The 22,063-nt window shown below is 45.9% G+C and overlaps 1 protein-coding gene across 2 annotated transcripts in view; it reads left to right on the top strand.

The window, feature by feature from the left end:
- The window catches only part of ZDHHC19 (zDHHC palmitoyltransferase 19), a 23,715-nt gene extending 2,675 nt beyond the window's left edge, over positions 1-21,040 (top strand). Inside the window, exons 2-9 of one of the 2 annotated variants that reach the window (XM_087965603.1) lie at positions 469-590; positions 3,375-3,502; positions 5,660-5,832; positions 9,725-9,830; positions 11,424-11,494; positions 14,710-14,929; positions 18,047-18,107; positions 20,807-21,040. In XM_087965603.1, coding sequence (XP_087821729.1) covers positions 469-590; positions 3,375-3,502; positions 5,660-5,832; positions 9,725-9,830; positions 11,424-11,494; positions 14,710-14,929; positions 18,047-18,107; positions 20,807-20,937 — 1,012 coding nt within the window. In that variant the 3' untranslated portion in view covers positions 20,938-21,040. The remainder of the gene's footprint in view (positions 1-468; positions 591-3,374; positions 3,503-5,659; positions 5,833-9,724; positions 9,831-11,423; positions 11,495-14,709; positions 14,930-18,046; positions 18,108-20,806) is intronic. The other variant, XM_087965604.1, reaches the window with a different exon arrangement.
- Positions 21,041-22,063: the final 1,023 nt, after the last annotated feature.

Raw genomic sequence — 22,063 nt, 5'->3', positions numbered from 1 at the left:
GTATCCTGGGAGTTGAGGTCCACCTTCTGGGAATCCTGGGAGTTGAGGTCCACCTTCTGGGAATTCTGGGAGTTGAGGTCCACCTTCTGGGAATCCTGGGAGTTGAGGTCCACCTTCTGGGAATCCTGGGAGTTGAGGTCCACCTTCTGGGAATCCTGGGAGTTGAGGTCCACCTTCTGGGAATCCTGGGAGTTGAAGTCCACCTTCTGGGAATCCTGGGAGTTGAGGTCCACCTTCTGGGAATCCTGGGAGTTGAGGTCCACCTTCTGGGAATTCTGGGAGTTGAGGTCCACCTTCTGGGAATCCTGGGAGTTGAAGTCCACCTTCTGGGAATCCTGGGAGTTGAAGTCCACCTTCTTCAGGTGGACTTCAGGTTAGCCGGTTAGTGAACCTGTGCTAAAGAGAAGTTGCCGCTGTTGTGGGAGTCCCCACGTGTGACAGAACCACAATGTCCTTTGCTGTCCTCAGGGGCACCTGGCTGGGCCTGAACGTCTCCTGGGCTTTCCCCGTCATTTCTGGCAACCTTCTCATCCTGACCATCCTCTACTTCTTCCTCACCAGTTTCACAGACACGGGGATCCTCCGTAAAGGTAAGCGAGAGTTCCCATTACCCCACCCCTCTTGCCTGAAGGACACCCCAATGACCCTAGAATCGCAGAACGTTACAGGGTGCCTTAGAGGTCATCTAGCCCAACCCGCAGCTTTCGGTGCAGAAAGCTATGAAATTATCCCCTAATGACAAGGTTACCTACTTCCCACTTTGGCCACCTTCAGCAAGGGGAGCCCACTCCTTTCTTGGGGTGCTCCTCTTCCACCGTTCATCCACTGTTAGCCCCCCCCCCAAAACAAAATTTTTTACCCACTTTCCTCGAAGAGACTAAAAGTCCCTTTTTTCCAGTGCCGTTGTAACTTTGAACGGCCGCTAAACAAATGCTTGTAACTGGAGAACTACCTGTAGAAGTGATACGAGTAGCCCTCCCTCCCTCCTCATATTGTTGTTGTTGTTGTTGTTATTATTATTATTATTATTATTATTATTATTATTATTATTATTATTAGTTTATAATATAAAATACAAAACTGGGAAAGAAATCAGCAGGTGCCTTGTCTGTGGGGTTTTTCTCCTTACTTTTCAAAACTACCCAAACTGTTTTTTGTGTGTGTTTGTCTGTGTGTGTGTGAACTCCTTGCAGAACCCAAACACAACCAACCTAGAAATAAGGAGAAACTTCCTAAAAGTTAGAACAATTAACCAGTGGAACTCCTTGCCACCAGAAGTTGTGGGTGATCCATCACTGGAGGCTTTTAAGAAGGGACTGGACAGCCACTTGTCTGGAATGTTATAGGGGCTCCTGCTTGCACAAGGGGGCTGGACTAGAAGACCTCCAAGGTTCTAGGATTCTATGATAGGGAGGGAGGAAGGAAGGAGGAAGGAGAAGGAAGGAAGGAAGAAGAAAGGAAGGAAGGAGAAGGAAGGAAGGAAGGAAGGAAGGAAGGAAGGAAGGAAGGAAGGAAGGAGAAGGAAGGAAGGAAGGAAGGAAGGAAGGAAGGAAGGAAGGAAGGAAGGAAGGAAGGAAGGAAGGAAGGAAGGAAGGAAAAAGAAGGAAGGCAGGAAGAAGAAAGGAAGGAAGGAATAAGAAAGGAAGGAGAAGGAAGGAAAGAGAAGGAAGGAAGGAAAGAGAAGGAAGGAAGGAAAGAGAAGGAAGGAAGGAAAGAGAAGGAAGGAAGGAAGAAGAAAGGAAGGAGAAGGAAGGAAAGAAGGAGAAGGAAGGAAGGAAGGAAGAAGAAAGGAAGGAGAAGGAAGGAAGGTAGGAGGGGGAAGGAAGGAGAAGGAAGGAGAAGGAAGAAAGGAAGGTAGGAGGGGGAAGGAAGGAAGGAGAAGGAAGGAAGAAAGGAAGGAGAAGGAAGGAAGGAGGAAGGAGAAGGAAGGAAGGAAGGAAGGAAGGAAGGAAGGAAGGAAGGAAGGAAGGAAGGAAGGAAGGAAGGAAAGGAAGGAAGGAAAGAGAAGGAAGGAAGGAAGAAGAAAGGAAGGAGAAGGAAGGAAAGAAGGAGAAGGAAGGAAGGAAAGAAAAGGAAGGAAGGAAGGAAGGAAGTAAGGAGAAGGAAGGAAGGAAGGAAGAAGAAAGGAAGGAGAAGGAAGGAAAGAAGGAGAAAGAAGGAAGGAAGGAAGGAAGAAGAAAGGAAGGAGAAGGAAGGAAGGTAGGAGGGGGAAGGAAGGAGAAGGAAGGAGAAGGAAGAAAGGAAGGTAGGAGGGGGAAGGAAGGAAGGAGAAGGAAGGAAGAAAGGAAGGAGAAGGAAAGAAGGAGGAAGGAGAAGGAAGGAAGGAAGGAAGGAAGGAAGGAAGGAAGGAAGGAAGGAAGGAAGGAGAAGGAAGGAAGGAAAGAGAAGGAAGGAAGATAAGAGAAGGAAGGAAGGAAGAAGAAAGGAAGGAGAAGGAAGGAAAGAAGGAGAAGGAAGGAAGGAAAGAGAAGGAAGGAAGGAAGGAAGGAAGGAGAAGGAAGGAAGGAAGGAAGGAAGGAGGAAGGAGAAGGAAGGAAGGAAGGAAGGAAGGAAGGAAGGAAGGAAGGAAGGAAGGAAGGAAGGAAGGAAGAAGGAAGGAAGGAAGAAGAAAGGAAGGAGAAGGGAGGAAAGAGAAGGAAGGAAGGAAAGAGAAGGAAGGAAGGAAAGAGAAGGAAGGAAGGAAGAAGAAAGGAAGGAGAAGGAAGGAAAGAAGGAGAAGGAAGGAAGGAAAGAGAAGGAAGGAAGGAAGGAAGAAGAAAGGAAGGAGAAGGAAGGAAGGAAGGTAGGAGGGGGAAGGAAGGAGAAGGAAGGAGAAGGAAGAAAGGAAGGTAGGAGGGGGAAGGAAGGAAGGAGAAGGAAGGAAGAAAGGAAGGAGAAGGAAGGAAGGAAAGAGAAAGAAGGAAGAAAGGAAGGAGAAGGAAGGAAGGAAAGAGAAAGAAGGAAGGAAAGAGAAGGAAGGAAGAAGAAAGGAAGGAGAAGGAAGGAAGAAGGAAGGAAGGAGAAGGAAGGATGGAAGGAGAAGGAAGGAAGGAGAAGGAAGAAAGGAAGGTAGGGGGAAGGAAGGAAGGAAAGAGAAGGAAGAAAGGAAGAAGAAAGGAAGGAGAAGGAAGGAAGGAAGTTCCTCAGAGGGAGATCAAACCTAGAAATAAGGAGAAATTTCCTGACAGTGAGAACAATAAGTGGAACTACTTGCCACTGGAAGTTTTTAAGAAGAGATTGGAGGGCCATTTGTCTGAAATGGCCGAGGGTTTCCTTCCTAAGCAGGGGGTTGGACTAGAAGACCTCCAAGGTCCCTTCCAATTCTGTTATTCTATTCTATTCTACTCAGTCAGGCTTGTTTTCACACCTCGTGGTCTCCTTTCCTTCCTTCCCAGGCATTGAAGAAGAGCTGGAGAACCAGGCCAACACGCTGGGCAGCCGCCAGCAACACTGGTGCAACAACTGCCAGTTGTACTGCTTGCCGCACACTTTCCATTGTCGCTGGTGCAACATTTGTGTGGAGGTAAAGTACGGCTGGAAGAGACAAACACACCATTTCTCCCCTTCCTCCCCCCATCAAGCTGTAAAACCAAACACCTGTGATTGTTTGAAGTGTACAACGGTATGGGGAAAAGTTACAACCATGTTTCACACTTAATGACCGTTGCTGAATCTCGCACGGTCAGGTGATCAAAATTCAGAACTTTTGCCTCGTATTTAGGACGTTCCCAGGAGGGGGAGAGGTCACACGATCCCCTTTTTGCGACCTCGCAGCAAGCAAACTTGACAGGGAAGCCAGATTCGTGACTCACTTAATGACAGTGATTCACTTAACAACCAAGGCAAGAGAAAGTCATAAAATGGGGCGAAACCCAAAACAGCTGTCTGGGTCGGTAACAGAAATTTGGGGCTCATTTGTGGTCATAAATCGAGGACTTCCTGCACTTTGGCAAAAGCAGCCCCTAATAAAACAATTGGTTCACTTAAGGATGGCAGTGCTCGCTTTACGACGCCAACATTTGCTTAAGCACCATTGCAAAAATGGCGGGAAAATCAAGCCGGTCATGTGGGGTGACCTGCTTTACAACTGCCACACTCTACAACCATGATGGGCAGGCTCTATTACGGTTGTAACTCAAGGACTCTCTCAAATGCATTTCCTGGTGGTCTCTTATCTGAAGCTGCTAGTAAGATCAACAGTCAGCCAGCTGGCTTTCAGGCTTAAGGCATGACTAGAACTCCCCGTCTCCTGGTGATTGGCACAAAGTCAGCTATTCCACTTTTGTGTTTAAGGCGGAACTAGAACTCACCGCCTCCTGGTGATTGGTCTAAAGTCACCCAACCACCTTTCGTGCCTAAGGCGGGACTAGAACTCCCCATCTCCTGGTGATTGGCCCAAAGTCACCCAGCTGTCTTTCATGCCTAAGGTGGGACTAGAACTCCCCGTCTCCTGGTGATTGGCCCAAAGTCACCCAGCCGGCTTTCATGCCTAAGGTGGGACTAGAACTCACAGACTCCTGGTGATTGGCCCAAAGTCACCCAGCTGTCTTTCATGCCTAAGGTGGGACTAGAACTCCCCGTCTCCTGGTGATTGGCCCAAAGTCACCCAGCTGTCTTTCATGCCTAAGGTGGGACTAGAACTCCCCGTCTCCTGGTGATTGGCCCAAAGTCACCCAGCTGGCTTTCATGCCTAAGGCGGGACTAGAACTCCCCGTCTCCTGGTGATTGGCCCAAAGTCACCCAGCTGTCTTTCATGCCTAAGGTGGACTAGAACTCCCCGTCTCCTGGTGATTGGCCCAAAGTCACCCAGCTGTCTTTCATGCCTAAGGCGGGACTAGAACTCCCCGTCTCCTGGTGATTGGCCCAAAGTCACCCAGCTGCCTTTCATGCCTAAGGCGGGACTAGTCTCCTGGTGAAAAGTCTCCACTGCGTCATGCCTGGTGATTGGAACTCCAAAGTCACCCAGCTGCCTTTCATGCCTAAGGTGGGACAAGAACTCCCCGTCTCCTGGTGATTGGCCCAAAGTCACCCAGCCGGCTTTCATGCCTAAGGTGGGACTAGAACTCACAGACTCCTGGTGATTGGCCCAAAGTCACCCAGCTGTCTTTCATGCCTAAGGTGGGACTAGAACTCCCCGTCTCCTGGTGATTGGCCCAAAGTCACCCAGCTGCCTTTCATGCCTAAGGTGGGACAAGAACTCCCGTCTCCTGGTGATTGGCCCAAAGTCACCCAGCTGCCTTTCATGCCTAAGGCGGGACTAGAATTCACCGTCTCCTGGTGATTGGCCCAAAGTCACCCAGCTGTCTTTCATGCCTAAGGCGGGACTAGAACTCCCGTCTCCTGGTGATTGGCCCAAAGTCACCCAGCTGCCTTTCATGCCTAAGGCGGGACTAGAACTCCCCGTCTCCTGGTGATTGGCCCAAAGTCACCCAGCTGTCTTTCATGCCTAAGGCGGGACTAGAACTCACCGTCTCCTGGTGATTGGCCCAAAGTCACCCAGCTGCCTTTCATGCCTAAGGCGGGACTAGAACTCATGGTCTCCCACTTTCTAGCCATTAAACCGAACTGGCTCTTTGTACGTTGTGTGAATGCAGCTAGAGAGATACTCCCTTTTCCTCTAAGATCTCCCCCGGCGTGTCCCTTTCTCCCCCCTCCCATCTCTTTCTGGGCGCTGGCGCAGGAATTCGACCATCACTGCCTGTGGGTGAACAACTGTATCGGCTGCCACAACTTCCGTTTCTTCCTCCTCTTTGTCTTCTTCCTGACCATCTACGACCTGGTGGCTCTCCTCGCCTGCTTCACTTACCTGGCGCTTAACTTCCAGCAGCCCTTTGGTGTGGAAAAGATCTGCACGTATCCTTTGGCCTTGCACCTTTCCTCCCCCCCTTTTTTTTCTTTGACCCTCTCTTATCCCCACATTGGCCAGGATATATATATATGTATATGTATATGTATATGTATATGTATATGTATATGTATATGTATATGTATATGTATATGTATATATATATATATATATATATATATATATATATATATATATATATATATATATATATATATATATATATATATATGTGTGTGTGTGTGTGTGTGTGTGTGTGTGTGTGTATATATATATATATATGTGTGTGTGTGTGTGTGTGTGTGTGTGTGTGTTTTCTTAAGTTTTCATGGGTACCCATGTATGGTATTCGGCTTGGTTCGGGTATTTTCCCACGTCATTGTAGTACAATGTACTACATTGTACATTGTAGTACAATGTGGGAAAATACCCGAACCAAGCCGAATACCATATATTTATAGATAGATAGATAGATAGATAGATAGATAGATAGATAGACAGACAGACAGACAGACAGACAGACAGACAGACAGACAGACAGACAGACAGACAGACAGACAGATAGATAGATAGATAGATAGATCTTTGGTTATTCGGGTTTTCTCCTGCGTAAGATTGGAAGTATCTAGGCAACGTTTCGATGAAGTCTCATTCATCATCTTCAGGCTTGTGTCTTCAGCTGAACACACCCCCACCCAATCAGAACACAGCCAAGCCCCCACCCAATCAAGTCACACCCCCACTAGCAGTTAAAAGGAAGCAGCAGCTGCAAGCTCACATCACTCTGAGAAGCACAGAGCTGAAGACACAAGCCTGAAGATGATGAATGAGACTTCATCGAAACGTTGCCTAGATACTTCCAATCTTACGCAGGAGAAAACCCGAATAACCAAAGATATACACACACACATACGATGTGGGTAAAAACAAAACAGGCAGAGTTTTGATAGCATCACCTTGAATTATATATATATTATTTTTTGAGAAAAAGACCAGAAAGCATGAACAGAAGAGATGATTCCACCAGGCTGTCAATCATTTGTAAGCCTGCACTCACAAACAAAAAAATCTCCACACCACAAGCCAGGCAAACACCTGGGCACAAACAGATCCCCCCTGATACCTCCAGCTCAAACACATCCCAACCAGGCGCCCAGATGAAACCCAGCTTCCTAACTAATGATAGCCGTCCATTTACCCGAAGCCAAGCTGCACTAAAGGCCTCCAATAAAGTAACACAATGCTGCCAGCCAATCAAGATACAAAAAGAGCCAAAAAAACAGACAGAAGATATTAGAAGCAGAACACAGCAAACTCCAAGACCAATAAACACAGACCAAGACTCTCAACCAATCAGGATGAAGAAAAAACCATTCTGGCACAGCAATAAGCTGCCCCAAATTTAAATCTGAAACCACTGTAAAAGTCTGACTCACAGACGGACACAATACAGAAGCCTGATGATGGCAGATGAGATTCTGCTGAAACGTTGCTACAACTTTAAAAGCACCACTACTATGACGTGGGAAAATACCCGAACAAAGCTGAAGGCCATACATGTAAGTACCCGTGAAAACTTAAGAAAACTACATATATACATATACATATACATATATATATATTTATATGTTTTTGTAGATTTTCACGGGTACAGGTATGCAGGTCTTGGCATGTTCGGGTCTTTTCCCGTGTAAGATTAAGAGTATCTTGGCGACGTTTCGGTGAGGTCCCACTCGCCATCCTCAGGCTGATGCTTTCGGCTTCGTGCCAGTGCAAGCAGTGTGTGATCGGAGCTGCCGTCTCTCTATAAATACTGGTGGTGGGGGCTGGTGTGCTGGGCTGGTTGGCTGCACTGCTGCCTCTTGATTGGTTGATGGAGTTGAGGTTGGTATAATGGGCTGTGTGATGGCCTTGTGAGTTTTGTTGTGGAGATATCCTGGATCTTGTGCTGTAATCTCCTGGGTCGTTTGTTTTGTAGTGATCTTTTTTCCATTAGCCTCTCGTGTTTTAACGGCTTGGGTAATGGGTTGTGTGATGGGCTTGTGAGTTCTTTTGTTGTGGTATCCTGGGTCCTGCGTTGTAATCTCCTGGGTCGTTTGTGTTTTGATATCTTTTCCATTAGCCTCCTGCACATATATAAGGAGAGGATTATTAATACATTAACCATAGAACAACACTAACAGAATGTCATCGTTGGTTCCAACCTTTCAATACATCCATCATGCTATTGTTGCTGCTGTTGATACCCTAATTCTCCAGGCTGTTTTATTTTATTTTTTATTTTATTTTGATTTGTCAATTGCTTACAAGATAATAGGTATAAGTAAAAACATAATTATGAATACATGGATACATATAAGAAAAATAAAAAATAAAAATAAAAGAAACAATAGGACAGGGACAGTAGGCACGTTGGTGCGCTTATGCACGCCCCCTACAGACCTCTTAGGAAAGGGGTGAGGTCAATAGTAGACAGTCTAAGGTTAAAGTTTTGGGGGTTTGGGGAAGAAACCACAGAGTCAGGTAGAGGATTCCAGACATTGACCACTCTGTGGCTGAAGTCGTATTTCCTGCAATTGAGTTTGGTGCGATTAACCTTGAGTTTGTATCTATTGTTTGCTCTTGTGTTGTTAAGGTTGAAGCTGAAGTATTCATTGACAGGTAGGACATTGCAATGTATGATTTTATATACCATGCTTAAATCAGACCGAAGATGGCGTAATTCAAGGTTTTCTAGGTCTAGAATTTCAAGTCTGGTGGCATAAGGTATTGTACAACGAGTAGAGGAGTGGAGAACTCTTCTTGTGAAATATTTCTGGACTTTCTCAACTGTGCTAATATCAGATACGTAATGTGGGTTTCAGACTGATGAGCTGTATTCGAGTATTGGTCTAGCAAATGTTTTGTATGCTCTAGTTAGTAGTGTGATATTACTAGAGAAAAAGCTCCTTAAGATTAGGTTAACAACTCTTAATGCCTTTTTGGCTATGTAGTTGCAGTGGGCTCTAGCACTTAGATCATTAGAGATGAGTATTCCAAGGTCCTTTCTAGAGCTTGGATCATCAACAAGGTCTTGACTATTTAGCTTGTATTTTATTTTCTGATTTATTTTGCCAATATGTAAGAAGGAGCATTTATTTGTTGAGATTTGAAGTTGCCATTTGATTGACCGTTCTGATACATAGTCGAGGTCTTTTGGAAGGGTAGCAGTGTTGTAGGTGGTGTTGAGTAGCTTTACATTGTCAGCGAAGAGAACGCAGTTGCTCTTAATATGACAATTAACCAGTGGAACTGCTTGCCACCAGAAGTTGTGGCTGCTCCCATCACTGGAGGGTTTTTAAGGAGAGATTGGGCAACCATTAGTCTGAAATGGTGTAGGGTTTCCTGCCTGAGCAGAGGGCTGGACTAGAAGACCTCCAAGGTCCCTTCCAACTCTGCTATTCTACAAACCCTGATCCATTAATCCAAGGGTCTTCAAACTTGGCCTTCGGTGAGTTGAAGACCCCTGAATTAAACAATGGAATGTTTTTTTCTCCAGAAGTTGTGGGCATTGCTCCACCACTGGAGTCATTCAGAAAGAGGTTGGACCACCATTTGTCTGGGATGGCGTCGGGTCTCCTGCCAGTGGGTTGGACTAGAAGACCTCCAGGGTCCCTTTCCAACTCTACGATTCGGTTAACAGGCTGAAGCATCTTCTCTTGCAGGTTGATGCAGCCTGAAGGCCCTCTCTCCCCATTGACCTCTTGGAGGTCCGTGTTTCCGGAAGTTTATGCGCAGGGACTGCCTCCCCACCCCTCCCTGCTCCAGGCAGCCCACCCACCCACCTATCCCAGCTCTGCCCCCCCCCCTGGCATCCTCTCTTCTCCCACACCAACCTTAACGGGGTCACCTGGGGACCAGGGTGCTCCTCACCATTCCCGCTGCCGCCTCCCTGATGCCGCTGCTCATCCTGCTCTCCCACCAAATCATCGCCGTGGTAGCAGCTCAAGACTCCGGCACGTTCAAGGTAGAAGCTCTTGGGGAGAATTGGAGTGGGGGGGCTGAGGGGGAAGAGGGTGGAGGTCCAGAGCTCTGATGGCATGGAGGGGGGTCAATGAAACGGATGTCCTGCTAAATGTCGACGGGTGGGAATCTTCTCCATAGAAGCCCGCTGCCCCAGCTAAGCACGGGGCACTCAAGGGAGGCTGGACTTTAGTTTGTGGCTACGTAGGGATTCTAGGCCGGTGCCTCTTTTCACTCTGTCTATCTCTCTACCTCGGTGCAGCTGTCTGTCTGTCTCTCTTTCGTCTGTCTCATCTATTTCTCTCTGTCTCTCTGTCTCTATATTTATTATCTACTCCATCTATCTGTTGTCTACATCTATCTGTCTCCCTGCCTCTCTCTCTCTCTCTCTCTCTCCTATCAGTATCTATATCTGTCTATGTTTGTCTGTCTGTCTCTGTCTATCTATGTTTATATCTATCTATGCCTATATCTATGTCTCATCTATCTATCTACTGACCCACCTACCTACCTATCTAACTATCTGTCTCTCTATCATGTCTTTATTTCTCTCTCATCTATTATCTATCCTACCTACCTACTTATCTAACTATCTCTATCTATCTATCTCTCACTCTATCTATGTCTCTATTTCTCTATCATCTCTCATCTATTTCTATCTATCTATCCTATTTACCTACCTACCTATCAAAATGCCTCTATGTCTATATATCTATATCTATCTATATCTACCATATATCTATATATCTATATCTATATTTATCTATCTATCTCTATCTATCTCTCACTCTATGTCTCTATTTCTCTCTCATCTCTCATCTATTTCTATCTATCTATCCTATTTACCTACCTACCTATCAAAATGCCTCTATGTCTATACATCTATATCTATATCTATATTTATCTATCTATCTCTATCTATCTATCTATCTCTCACTTTCTCTATCATCTCTCATTTATTTCTATCTATCTATCCTATTTACCTACCTACCTATCAAAATGCCTCTATGTCTATACATCTATATCTATATCTATATTTATCTATCTATCTCTATCTATCTATCTATGTCTCTATTTCTCTATCATCTCTCATCTATTTCTATCTATCTATCCTATTTACCTACCTACCTATCAAAATGCCTCTATGTCTATACATCTATATCTATCTATATCTACCGTATATCTATATCTATATTTATCTATCTATCTCTATCTATCTATCTACAATCTATTTCTCTCTCATTGCTCTCTCATCTATCATCTATCTATCCATATGTATTTATCCATATCTCTTTCTCCCCCTCTCCTCCCTTCCTCCCTCCCTCCCCTCTCCCCATCTATCATCTATCTACCATTATCTATCTGTGTCCAGCTGCTGGTCTCACAAGTTGTGACTCCAGCTGTTCTCACACGGCCTGTTCTTCCAGTCTCAGCCAATGCTCCGTGGTGACTTGCCCCGCCTGGGGCTTTGCCGTCTGTGTATTTTGGATTTCCGTGTGTTTTTTCCAGCCGGGATTGGTTCGCAGGGATAAATGCGTCTTCCAAAATAAAATAAAATAATGCTTGCCCCATCCTTTGCTTTTTTCCCCCCACACAGGATCCCTTTGCTAGCCATCCTCCAGCCTGGAAAAGCCATTTGTTTGGGCTCTGCAAGCTGCATGACGCCAAGTAAGTTACAGGAGAGGAGGATTTAGGAGAGTAACAGGATTTAGCAAAAGGATTTAGGAGAGGAGGATTTAGGAGGGTAACAGGATTTAGCAAAAGGATTTAGGAGAGGAGGATTTAGGAGAGTAACAGGATTTAGAGACAGGATTTAGGAGAGGAGGATGTAGGAGAGTAACAGGATTTAGCGACAGGATTTAGGAGACGAGGATGTAGGAGAGTAACAGGATTTAGCGACAGGATTTAGGAGAGGAGGATTTAGGAGAGTAACAGGATTTAGCGACAGGATTTAGGAGAGGAGGATTTAGGAGAGTAACAGGATTTAGCAAAAGGATTTAGGAGAGGAGGATTTAGGAGAGTAACAGGATTTAGCGACAGGATTTAGGAGAGGAGGATTTAGGAGAGTAACAGGATTTAGAGACAGGATTTAGGAGAGGAGGATGTAGGAGAGTAACAGGATTTAGCAACAGGATTTAGGAGAGGAGGATTTAGGAGAGTAACAGGAATTACCAACAGGATTTAGGAGAGGAGGATTTAGGAGAGTAACAGGATTTAGTGACAGGATTTAGGAGAGGAGGATTTAGGAGGGTAACAGGATTTAGCAAAAGATTTAGGAGAGTAACAGGATTTAGTGACAGGATTTAGGAGAGGAGGATTTAGAAGGGTAACAGGATTTAGCAAAAGGATTTAGGAGAGGAGGATTTAGGAGGGTAACAGGATTTAGCGACAGGATTTAGGAGAGGAGGATTTAGGAGAGTAACAGGATTTAGTGACAGGATTTAGGAGAGGAGGATTTAGGAGGGTAACAGGATTTAGCAAAAGGATTTAGGAGAGGAGGATTTAGGAGGGTAACAGGATTTAGCGACAGGATTTAGGAGAGGAGGATTTAGGAGAGTAATAGGATTTAGTGACAGGATTTAGGAGAGGAGGATTTAGGAGAGTAACAGGATTTAGTGACAGGATTTAGGAGAGGAGGATTTAGGAGAGTAACAGGATTTAGTGACAGGATTTAGGAGAGGAGGATTTAGGAGAATAACAGGATTTAGCAAAAGAATTTAGGAGAGGAGGATTTAGGAGAATAACAGGATTTAGCAAAAGAATTTAGGAGAGGAGGATTTAGGAGAGTAACAGGATTTAGTGACAGGATTTAGGAGAGGAGGATGTAGGAGAGTAACAGGATTTAGCAAAAGGATTTAGGAGAGGAGGATGTAGGAGAGTAACAGGATTTAGCAAAAGGATTTAGGAGAGGAGGATTTAGGAGAGTAACAGGATTTAGTGACAGGATTTAGGAGAGGAGGATTTAGGAGAGTAACAGGATTTAGTGACAGGATTTAGGAGAGGAGGATTTAGGAGAGTAACAGGATTTAGCAAAAGGATTTAGGAGAGGAGGATTTAGGAGAATAACAGGATTTAGCAAAAGAATTTAGGAGAGGAGGATTTAGGAGAGTAACAGGATTTAGTGACAGGATTTAGGAGAGGAGGATGTAGGAGAGTAACAGGATTTAGCAAAAGGATTTAGGAGAGGAGGATGTAGGAGAGTAACAGGATTTAGCAAAAGGATTTAGGAGAAGAGGATCTAGGAGAGTAACAGGATTTAGCGACAGGATTTAGGAGAGTAACAGGATTTAGAGACAGGATTTAGGAGAGGAGGATGTAGGAGAGTAACAGGATTTAGCGACAGGATTAGGAGAATAACAGGATTTAGAGACAGGATTTAGGAGAGGAGGATGTAGGAGAGTAACAGGATTTAGCAAAAGGATTTAGGAGAGGGAGGATCTAGGAGAGTAACAGGATTTAGCAAAAGGATTTAGGAGAGGAGGATTTAGGAGAATAACAGGATTTAGCAAAAGGATTTAGGAGAGGAGGATTTAGGAGAGTAACAGGATTTAGTGACAGGATTTAGGAGAGGAGGATGTAGGAGAGTAACAGGATTTAGCAAAAGGATTTAGGAGAGGAGGATGTAGGAGAGTAACAGGATTTAGCAAAAGGATTTAGGAGAGGAGGATCTAGGAGAGTAACAGGATTTAGCAAAAGGATTTAGGAGAGTAACAGGATTTAGAGACAGGATTTAGGAGAGGAGGATGTAGGAGAGTAACAGGATTTAGCGACAGGATTTAGGAGAGTAACAGGATTTAGAGACAGGATTTAGGAGAGGAGGATGTAGGAGAGTAACAGGATTTAGCGACAGGATTAGGAGAATAACAGGATTTAGAGACAGGATTTAGGAGAGGAGGATGTAGGAGAGTAACAGGATTTAGCGACAGGATTTAGGAGAGGAGGATTTAGGAGAGTAACATGATTTAGCGACAGGATTTAGGAGAGTAACATGATTTAGCGACAGGATTTAGGAGAGTAACAGTCCAAAACACTGGACTTTGATTTGTAACATGGGAAGGGTTAGGGTAGGGTAACTGTTGTAAGTCGAGGACTACCTGTAAGATTCACAGGGGTGTGATCAGTGCCTCTGGACTTGGTTTGACAGGTAGTCTGAGAGCATTTGCACCAAGACAAAGTCCTTGTGTGTCCAATCACACTTGGCCAATAAAAGAATTATGTTCTATTCTATTCCAGTCCTCGACTTACAACAATTCCTTTAGTGACTGTTCAAAGTTATAGCATCACTAAACAAAAGGGAATTTATGACCACTTTTCACACTTATGACCGTTGCAGCATCCCCATGGCCACGTGATCAAAACTGAGGTGCTTGGCAAGTGGCTCCTATTTATGACGGTCACGGTGTCCCGGGGTCACGTGATCTCCTTTTGCGACCTTCTGACAAACAAAGTCAACAGGGAAGCCAGATTCACTTCATAACTTGCTTTCCTAACTTAACAGTTGCGGGGATTCACTTAACAATGGTGGCAAAGAAGTCATAAAATGGAGCCAAATTCACTTAACCGCAGGAATTTGGGGCTCAGCTGTGGTTAAAGCAAGAGCTACCTGTATTTCTTTTCTTGTTCGATTGCTCTCCCTCCTTAATTTCACGCAACTCAAAGGCAGCGTACGTTCCTAATGTTGTCCCCTCTTCTTTTCCCTGCCACAACAACCCTGCGAGGTGGGGTGAGCTGAGAGGGACAGAGGGGCCCCAAGCCCCCCCCAGCTGGCCAGGACCAGAATCCCCCTTCTCCTGGGTCTCTCACCCAGCATCTTCCTGGCTCTCTCCGCCGGTTCCAAGCTCTGCTGCGGTTCTGCTCTCCTCTTATCCCTTTCGCTGCTCCAGGCCGCAAAGGAGCTCCGTCTGGCCCGGCTCGAAGGGAGTCAAGCCCTTCTCCATCCTCTGGATCACGGGCACTGCCACCCCTGCCTCTGGACCGCCTGCCCACCTGCCGGACTGTCGCCGCGAACCGAAGGTGCTGAAGGCGTGGGGACAGGTGCTCGCAGCCGTGGGCAGGCTCCTGCGCCCTTGCGTGGACACCTGGCCGGGGAAAGCCGCTAAGGAGGTGAGTGGGTTGTGTGTCCGGACACGTGCTTACGTGGGTGTTGCATCCAAGCAGGGAAAGTCCCCAAGGGGATGGGTGGACTGTATGTCTCTCTGTGTGTGCACGTGTGTGTGTGTGTGCTTGTGTTGCACCTGGACGAGAAAGACAACCAAGGAGGTGAGTAGACTGCAAGTGTGTGTATGGGGTGGTGGTGTTTGTGTTGCACCTGGACAGGAAAAACAACCAAGAAGGTGAGCAGACTGCAGGTATCTGTGTGCATGTGTGTGTGTCTGTGTGTGTCTGTGTACACATGGGTGTTGCACCCGGGCAAAAATAGCCTCCAAGGAGATAAGTGAACGATATGTGTGTAGATATGTGTGTGTTAGAGTGTGTGCGCAGGCATGTATTGTGTGTGTAAGTGTGTATTGTGTGTGTAGGTGTGTGTGTTTGTGTGTAGGTGTGTTTTTGTGTGTATAGGTGTGTGTGTGTTGTAGGTGCGTATTTGTGTGTAGGTTTGTATTTGTGTAGATGTGTGTTTGTGTGTAGTGTGTGTGTATAGGTGTGTTTCTGTGTGTGTAGGTGTGTGTGTTTGTGTGTAGGTGTGTTTTTGTGTGTATAGGTGTGTGTGTGTTGTAGGTGCGTATTTGTGTGTAGGTTTGTATTTGTGTAGATGTGTGTTTGTGTGTAGTGTGTGTGTATAGGTGTGTTTCTGTGTGTGTAGGTGTGTGTGTTGGTGTGTAGGTGTGTGTTTGTGTGTTTGTGTGTGTTTGTGTGTGGGGGTATATTTGTGTGTGTAGGTGTGTAGGTGTGTATTTGTGTGTATATGTTTTTGTGTGTAGGTGTGTAGGTGTGTATTTGTGTGTGCAGGTGTGTTTTTGTGTTGTAGGCGCGTATTTGTGTGTAGGTTTGTATTTGTATGTGTAGATGTGTATTTGTGTGTAGTGTGTGTGTATAGGTGTGTTTGTATGTGTGTAGGTATGTGTGTAGGTGTGTATTTGTGTGTTTGTGTGTGTAGGTGTAGATTTGTGTGTGTAGATGTGTAGGTATAGATTTGTGTGTATATGTATGTTTTTGTGTGTAGGTGTGTATTTGTGCGTGTAGGTGTGTTTTTGTGTTGTAGGTGTGTATTTGTGTGTAGGTTTGTATTTGTATGTATAGATGTGTGTTTGTGAGTAGTGTGTGTATATAGGTGTGTTTGTATGTGTGTAGGTATGTGTGTAGGTGTGTATTTGTGTGTTTGTGTGTGTAGGTGTAGATTTATTTATTTGATTTGATTTGTGTGTGTAGGTGTGTAGGTGTGTATTTGTGCTGTAGGTGCATATTTGTGTGTAGGGTTGTATTTGTATCTGTAGGTGTGTGTGTTTGTGTATAATGTGTGTATGTATAGGTGTTGTGACTCCGAGACTTGAACCTGATCAGTCAGCAGATGTGGGTTCGAGTGAGGAAGACGATCTGGCACTGAGATTCGAGCCTGCATTATTAAGTGACTTGGAGGAGAGTCAAGTAGAGGGAGAGGAGTTGGATTCGAGAGATGAACCTGATTTATTGGAGGATTCAGAGTCCAGTCCCTCCCCTGAATCTACTTCCCTAATTACACCTCAGGTGTTAACTGTTAATCAGGAAAATGTATCAGAGACTTCAAGCGGTGATGAAACTGCCGGATGCTGGCTGGATGCCAGAACTAGGAGAAGATTGAGACGACAATCTCAATTAGAAAAGAGATGTCCAGCAAAGGATTAATTAATGAGACTGACACGCCCTCTCTTAGAGGATATAAGGGAGTGCACGACTTTGAAATATTTGCTGGAAACAAAGTGAATTTTGCCTTGGAAAGAATTGCGTCCGATTACTGCGTTGTGATTTACGAACTATACAGAATTGCCGGACAGATTCTAGGAGGATTACCAAAGGACTGTGATAACAGAGCAATTGAATCTTCTGTCTTTGGTTTTGTAAAGTATTTGAACTATATAACTTGAAGTTTCATCTGTGGATACAGGTGGGACAGAACATATAGGTGTGTTTCTGTGTAAGCCTTAGCTTGATTTTCACACATCCTCCCAATATAAGCCCTACCCCCCAAAATAAGCCCTAATTAAGATCCCACCCACTCCAGAGTGGACGGGTAGAAATTAAACTAGGGTGAGGATGGGGGGCAGGTAGAGCTGCCCTACTACTTACCTTTGGACAGGTGTAGCCAGGCCTCGCACATCCTGACACCTGCCTTGCCGGCCCGTTTCTTCTGCAGCTGGCAAAGGCTTTCCTGAAGGCCTCTGGAGCTGGTAACAAAGCTTTGGATCGATCCTATCGGCTGCAGAGGCCTTCAGGGAAGCCTTTCCGGCCGCAGAAGAAGAAATTCCTAAAGGCATCTGACTGTGTGATATGTAAAAATTATACCTGTGAAAATCTAAAGCAATGGTAACACCATCTTTAACCTCTGCATTAACCTAAGATAATTTACTGGAAAAATTATCTATTTTCTATGGTTTTGCATAAAGATTACATATTCAGTAGGTTACGCTGACCAGTGTCGTGTTAATGGTGGAGGTTACCGGAAATGGGAACAGGTAAACAGGACAAGGAAACAGATGTTATGCTACAATAATATGGGTGTTGCATAGGGAGATACGTAGCTTGGATAGATTATGAACCCAGGAAAGGGGCAGAGACTGTATATTTGAACCTGTATATAAACCTCAGCCCTCCTGGGGGGAAAATGTTTTCTGCCCACGGGCAGAATTCCCTTTGGCAAAAGCTTCGTAATAAAGCTTTTATATATTGTTCACGGGTCTCCGGTATTCGGTTGTCTGAATACCTGAATGGATTTGATTTTTATCACAGACTGCAAAAATGGAGGCCGGGAGGCGACGCTCGCAAGTGAGGTTAGTCAGTGGATGATATCCCCTCATAAATAAGGCCTGGCGCCTTTTTTGGTGGAGATATGTGCGTGTGTGTGTGTGAGAGAGTGTGAGTGTGTGTTTGAGGGTCTTATTTTCGGGGAAACACGGTAAGGTTTCTGGAGAAGAAAAGAAGATACAGATAGACTTCTCCTGAAACTGGAGGTTTTGGGGTTGGATCTGAAGAGATCTGGGGGACATTTCTGAGGTAGCTTTTTACCCCCCTTTTTTGCCCTCACAGGTGAGCCAGAAAGAAAACCTGTGGCAGCTGAACACCAACGACAGAAGTGTGGCGATCCCAAGTGAGTTCCAGGGGATCCAATGTTGGAAAGGACCCTTAGAGGTCTTCTAGTCCAGCCCCTGCCCAAAGGCAGGCGACCCTAGACAGGCAGTCCTCGACTTAAAACAACCGTTCATTTAGCGACCGTCCGGAGTTACAGCTGCTCTGGAAAAAGCGACTGTCGGCCGTTTTTTCACACTTAACGACCGTCTCAGCATCCTTTACGATCGCGGGATCAAAATTCGGATGCTTGGTAGCAACTGACTCGTGTTAATGATGGCCGCAGCGCCCCACGGCTCCCCTTTTACGACCTTCCTAGTCCAGCCAAGTCAAGGAGGAAGCCAGATTCGCTTAATGACTATATTGCTCACTTAACAACTGCGGTGATTCACTTAACAATGGTGGCGGGAAAGAGGGGGTAAAAACAGTCCAAAACTCACACCGCTAGTTGCAGAGCGACAGAAATTGATGGCTAAATTCTGGTAATAAGTTGAGGTTACCTATGGAAACGGGGGAAGAGACCCCCCCCTAGAAAGATTTGGGGCCCCTTAATGCTCTTAAATGGGACTCAGTGGTGAAGATGCAGAGCTTGTCGATCCAAAAGGTCGGCAGTTCGGCGGTTCGAATCCCTAGCGCCGCATGATGGAGTGAGCTCCCGTGCCTTGTCCCAGCTTCTGCCAACCTAGCAGTTCGAAAGGACGTAAAAAAAAATGCAAGTAGAAAAATAGGAACCACTATTTGGGTGGGAAGGGAACGGCGTTCCATGCGCCTTCAGGCGTTTAGTCCTGCCGGCCACATGACCATGGAGACGTCTTCGGACGGCGCTGGCTTTTGGCCTAGTAACAGAGATGAGTACCGCCCTTTAGAGCTGAAAATAATGTGCGAGGGGAACCTTTACCCTTACTTTACTTTAGGGTCTATACCATAACTGTCCATCTTCGGCCATTTTAAGACTTGTGGACTTCAACTCCCAGAATTCCCCAGCCCAGCCATGTCTGTTTCTTTTTCTCTTACCCCTTAAAGTGAAGAGATTGCAGAGGAAGGGATTACAAGAGAATAAGGGTTGGTTGTGGTGGATTAGTGACTTAAGACGCTGAGCTTGTTGATCCGAAAGTTCGGCAGTTCGGCGGTTCGAATCCCTAGCGCTGCGTCACGGAGTGAGCTCCTGTTCCTTGTCCCAACTTCTGCCAACCTAGCAGTTCGAAAGGACGTAAAAAAAATGCAAGTAGAAAAATAGGAACCATCTTTGGAGGGAAGGGAACAGCGTTCCATGCGCCTTAGAAGGCGTTTAGTCCTGCCGGCCACAGGACCACGGAGACGTCTCCGGACACCGCCGGCTCTTCTTCGGCTTCGTGACGGAGATGAGCAGCGCCCCGCTAAAACCAAAAACGACTAGCACGGATGTGCAGGGAGGGGAACCTTCACCCTTTACCTTCTTTTAGGGCCTACACCAAAAGTGTCCATCTTTGGCCATTTTAAGACTGGTGGACTTCAGCTCCCAGAATTCCCCAGCCAGGCATGCCTGCTTTTTTCCCCCCCTCTCTCTCTTAATCTCCTCAAGTGGAGAGAGATTGCAGAGGAAGGGATTACAAGAGAGTAAGGCTATGCTGGCTGGGGAGAATCCTGAGAGTCGAAACCCACAAGTCTTAAAAGTTGCGTCCTACTCTACACCAGGGGTCTCCAACCTTGGCAACTTTAAGCCTGGAGGACTTCAACTCCTAGAATTCCCCAGCCAGCTTTGCTGGCTGGGGAATCTGGGAGTTGAAGTCCTCCAGGCTTAAAGTTGCCAAGGTTGGAGACCCCTGCTCTACACCAATATGGCGATTTCGGCACTTCCTTTCTCCTATGTCAGAAGGAGAATCAAATTCCACATTAAACCCAAAAGTCCTTCCTGTCCACAACGACTTATAAACTCGAGGTCTTATATTTGTCTGGAACAGGAAAGGAAGAGATGGACACGGAGGAGGGGAAAAAACGGCTCTTGATGCCATCCAACCAGCGTCCTATTGGGTCACGGGTGACAGAGTGGATCACTGAGAGATCACTCTTAATTGCTCTTAAAGGGGGGGGGTCAGGAGGGACCCCCGTTTTGAACCAATCCTTCGTGCAATGAATGGTAACTGTTAGGGATAACATTGTTTACCCTAACTGGTTTGGGTAAAAATACTAAATATGGTATCATGGTTTGTTAGTTAAAGTGTGTGTAACTTTAACTGCAGGAATGTAATTAAGGGTGTGGTTGTAAAAGCACTATATTAGAAGCGAGGCAATTGCAGCTCTCTCTCTCTGGCTTACTGATCCCTAATTACTGAATGGATTGATGACTGCGTTCTTGCTGGAACGGGGAGAGAAGAAGGAGTGTTGATTTTTCTCAATGGAGAGAAAATAAAGATTGGACTGATTTATTGTAAGTGTACTGACATTGGCTATTCAACACGGACTTTGCAAATAGAGTATCCCCGACAAGACTTGACTGAAATTGATATATGACTAATGGACTGTTACATTTGACTATGCTATAATTCTTAAATGGAATAAACTATATTTTTGATAGCACAAGCGTATCTGTATTTTTACTGTGTGTTAACTAGAAAACGTATCTCACACATTTACCTGTCTGCCTATCTGACTTCGCTGCACGTTCTGTTTAGTTTGTTTTCCTTAACACCCGTTGGGGAATCCAGGCTTAACAGTAACCCTGTTTTCTCTCTTCCTTGCCAGTCCCGGACATCCTGGAATCTGGAGAGAACTTGGATGCGGCGCAGGAGCACCATTGGAAGGGCCAGATTCACGGCAGCAGGCGAGCCCCCTCCTCTCCCACCGCCCTGCTGCTCTCCATCTCTGACATCTGAGGAGGACCCTCCCTCAGCGCCCGCCGGCCAGGTTTCCTCCCCCCCCCCACTCCCTCGGCGGTTTTGTATTGGGAACATAAAGCAAAGAACTTCTGTTTCCTGCACCTCGTCTGCTCTCTGTTCATTGTGTGTGTGTGTGTGTGTGTGTGTGTGTGTGTGTGTGATGGCCCAGGGCATGGCACAAAGGCAACACAGTCCCATAAGTAAGAAGACTCCCTTTAATACCTCCAACTTTGCCCCCAATGTCCAAGTTACCTTCGGCTGGAGAAAAACAACTCTTCCAGGAACAGCCTTGGGCTGCAGAAAATTCAGTCCAAAACAAGGTACACACAAACTGTAACTTCAAATCCAAACAAACCAAACTGTAGTAATTAACTGGACAGGGCAGGAGAAGGAATTGCAGACTGGAAAGGCCAGCAAATCACACACACAGTTGGGAAGACGCCAGGAACCCAGATAAGCCTCGACAATAACAGATAACTCAAAATTTGCTTCCGACAACTTTGCTGTGTGCAGCTTCCCTTTTTAAACACTGTCTTCCCAGGTGCAGCTAATGAAGGGAATCAGGGCCCTTTCCTCCCCCATAAGCCATGCAACTCACGTTGCTCCCTTCTCCGTTCCTCCCTGCGTGCCCTAGGATGAAGAGGAGGTGGGCCTGGGTCTTCCTCTGAACTCCCTCTCCCTTGTTCTCCCTCTCCCCTGCTCTGCCCAGCCGGACTTTGCCCTTCCCCAGTTTCCTCCACAGCCAACGGAGCCATGCTCCCACTCCCTGTCAGCTGCTCGGCCTCCCCCTCGGAATCAGATTCCCACAGGGGCATGTATGCATGTGCATATGTGCACACGAGTCATTGAAATAGCAATAATCCTTAGATTTATATACCATGTCAGGATTCTGGCAGTTACCCCCAATTAAATTGTGAGTCTCAAGCCAAACTTCCAAAAACTTCAAAAGGATTTATTGGGAGTTAACATGCCGGCATTGCCTGGGTGCAGCCGACTCTGAGAACAGCATTCCTTGTCACCCTTGAGCCTGGTTTTCTCCCCCCGGGTGTATCTTAATTCATATTCTGCAATGGGACACATCCATAGCCAAGAGTCCTCAATCATGCTCTCCAGTTAGATATCT

Source organism: Notechis scutatus, chromosome 4 (assembly GCF_049901735.1).
Source record: "Notechis scutatus isolate UNSWTSFEM ecotype Mainland chromosome 4, rNotScu1.2, whole genome shotgun sequence".
Taxonomy (NCBI): domain Eukaryota; kingdom Metazoa; phylum Chordata; class Lepidosauria; order Squamata; family Elapidae; genus Notechis; species Notechis scutatus.
The sequence above is the reverse complement of the archived record's forward strand: the minus strand, read 5'-3'. Positions and strand labels throughout refer to the sequence as shown.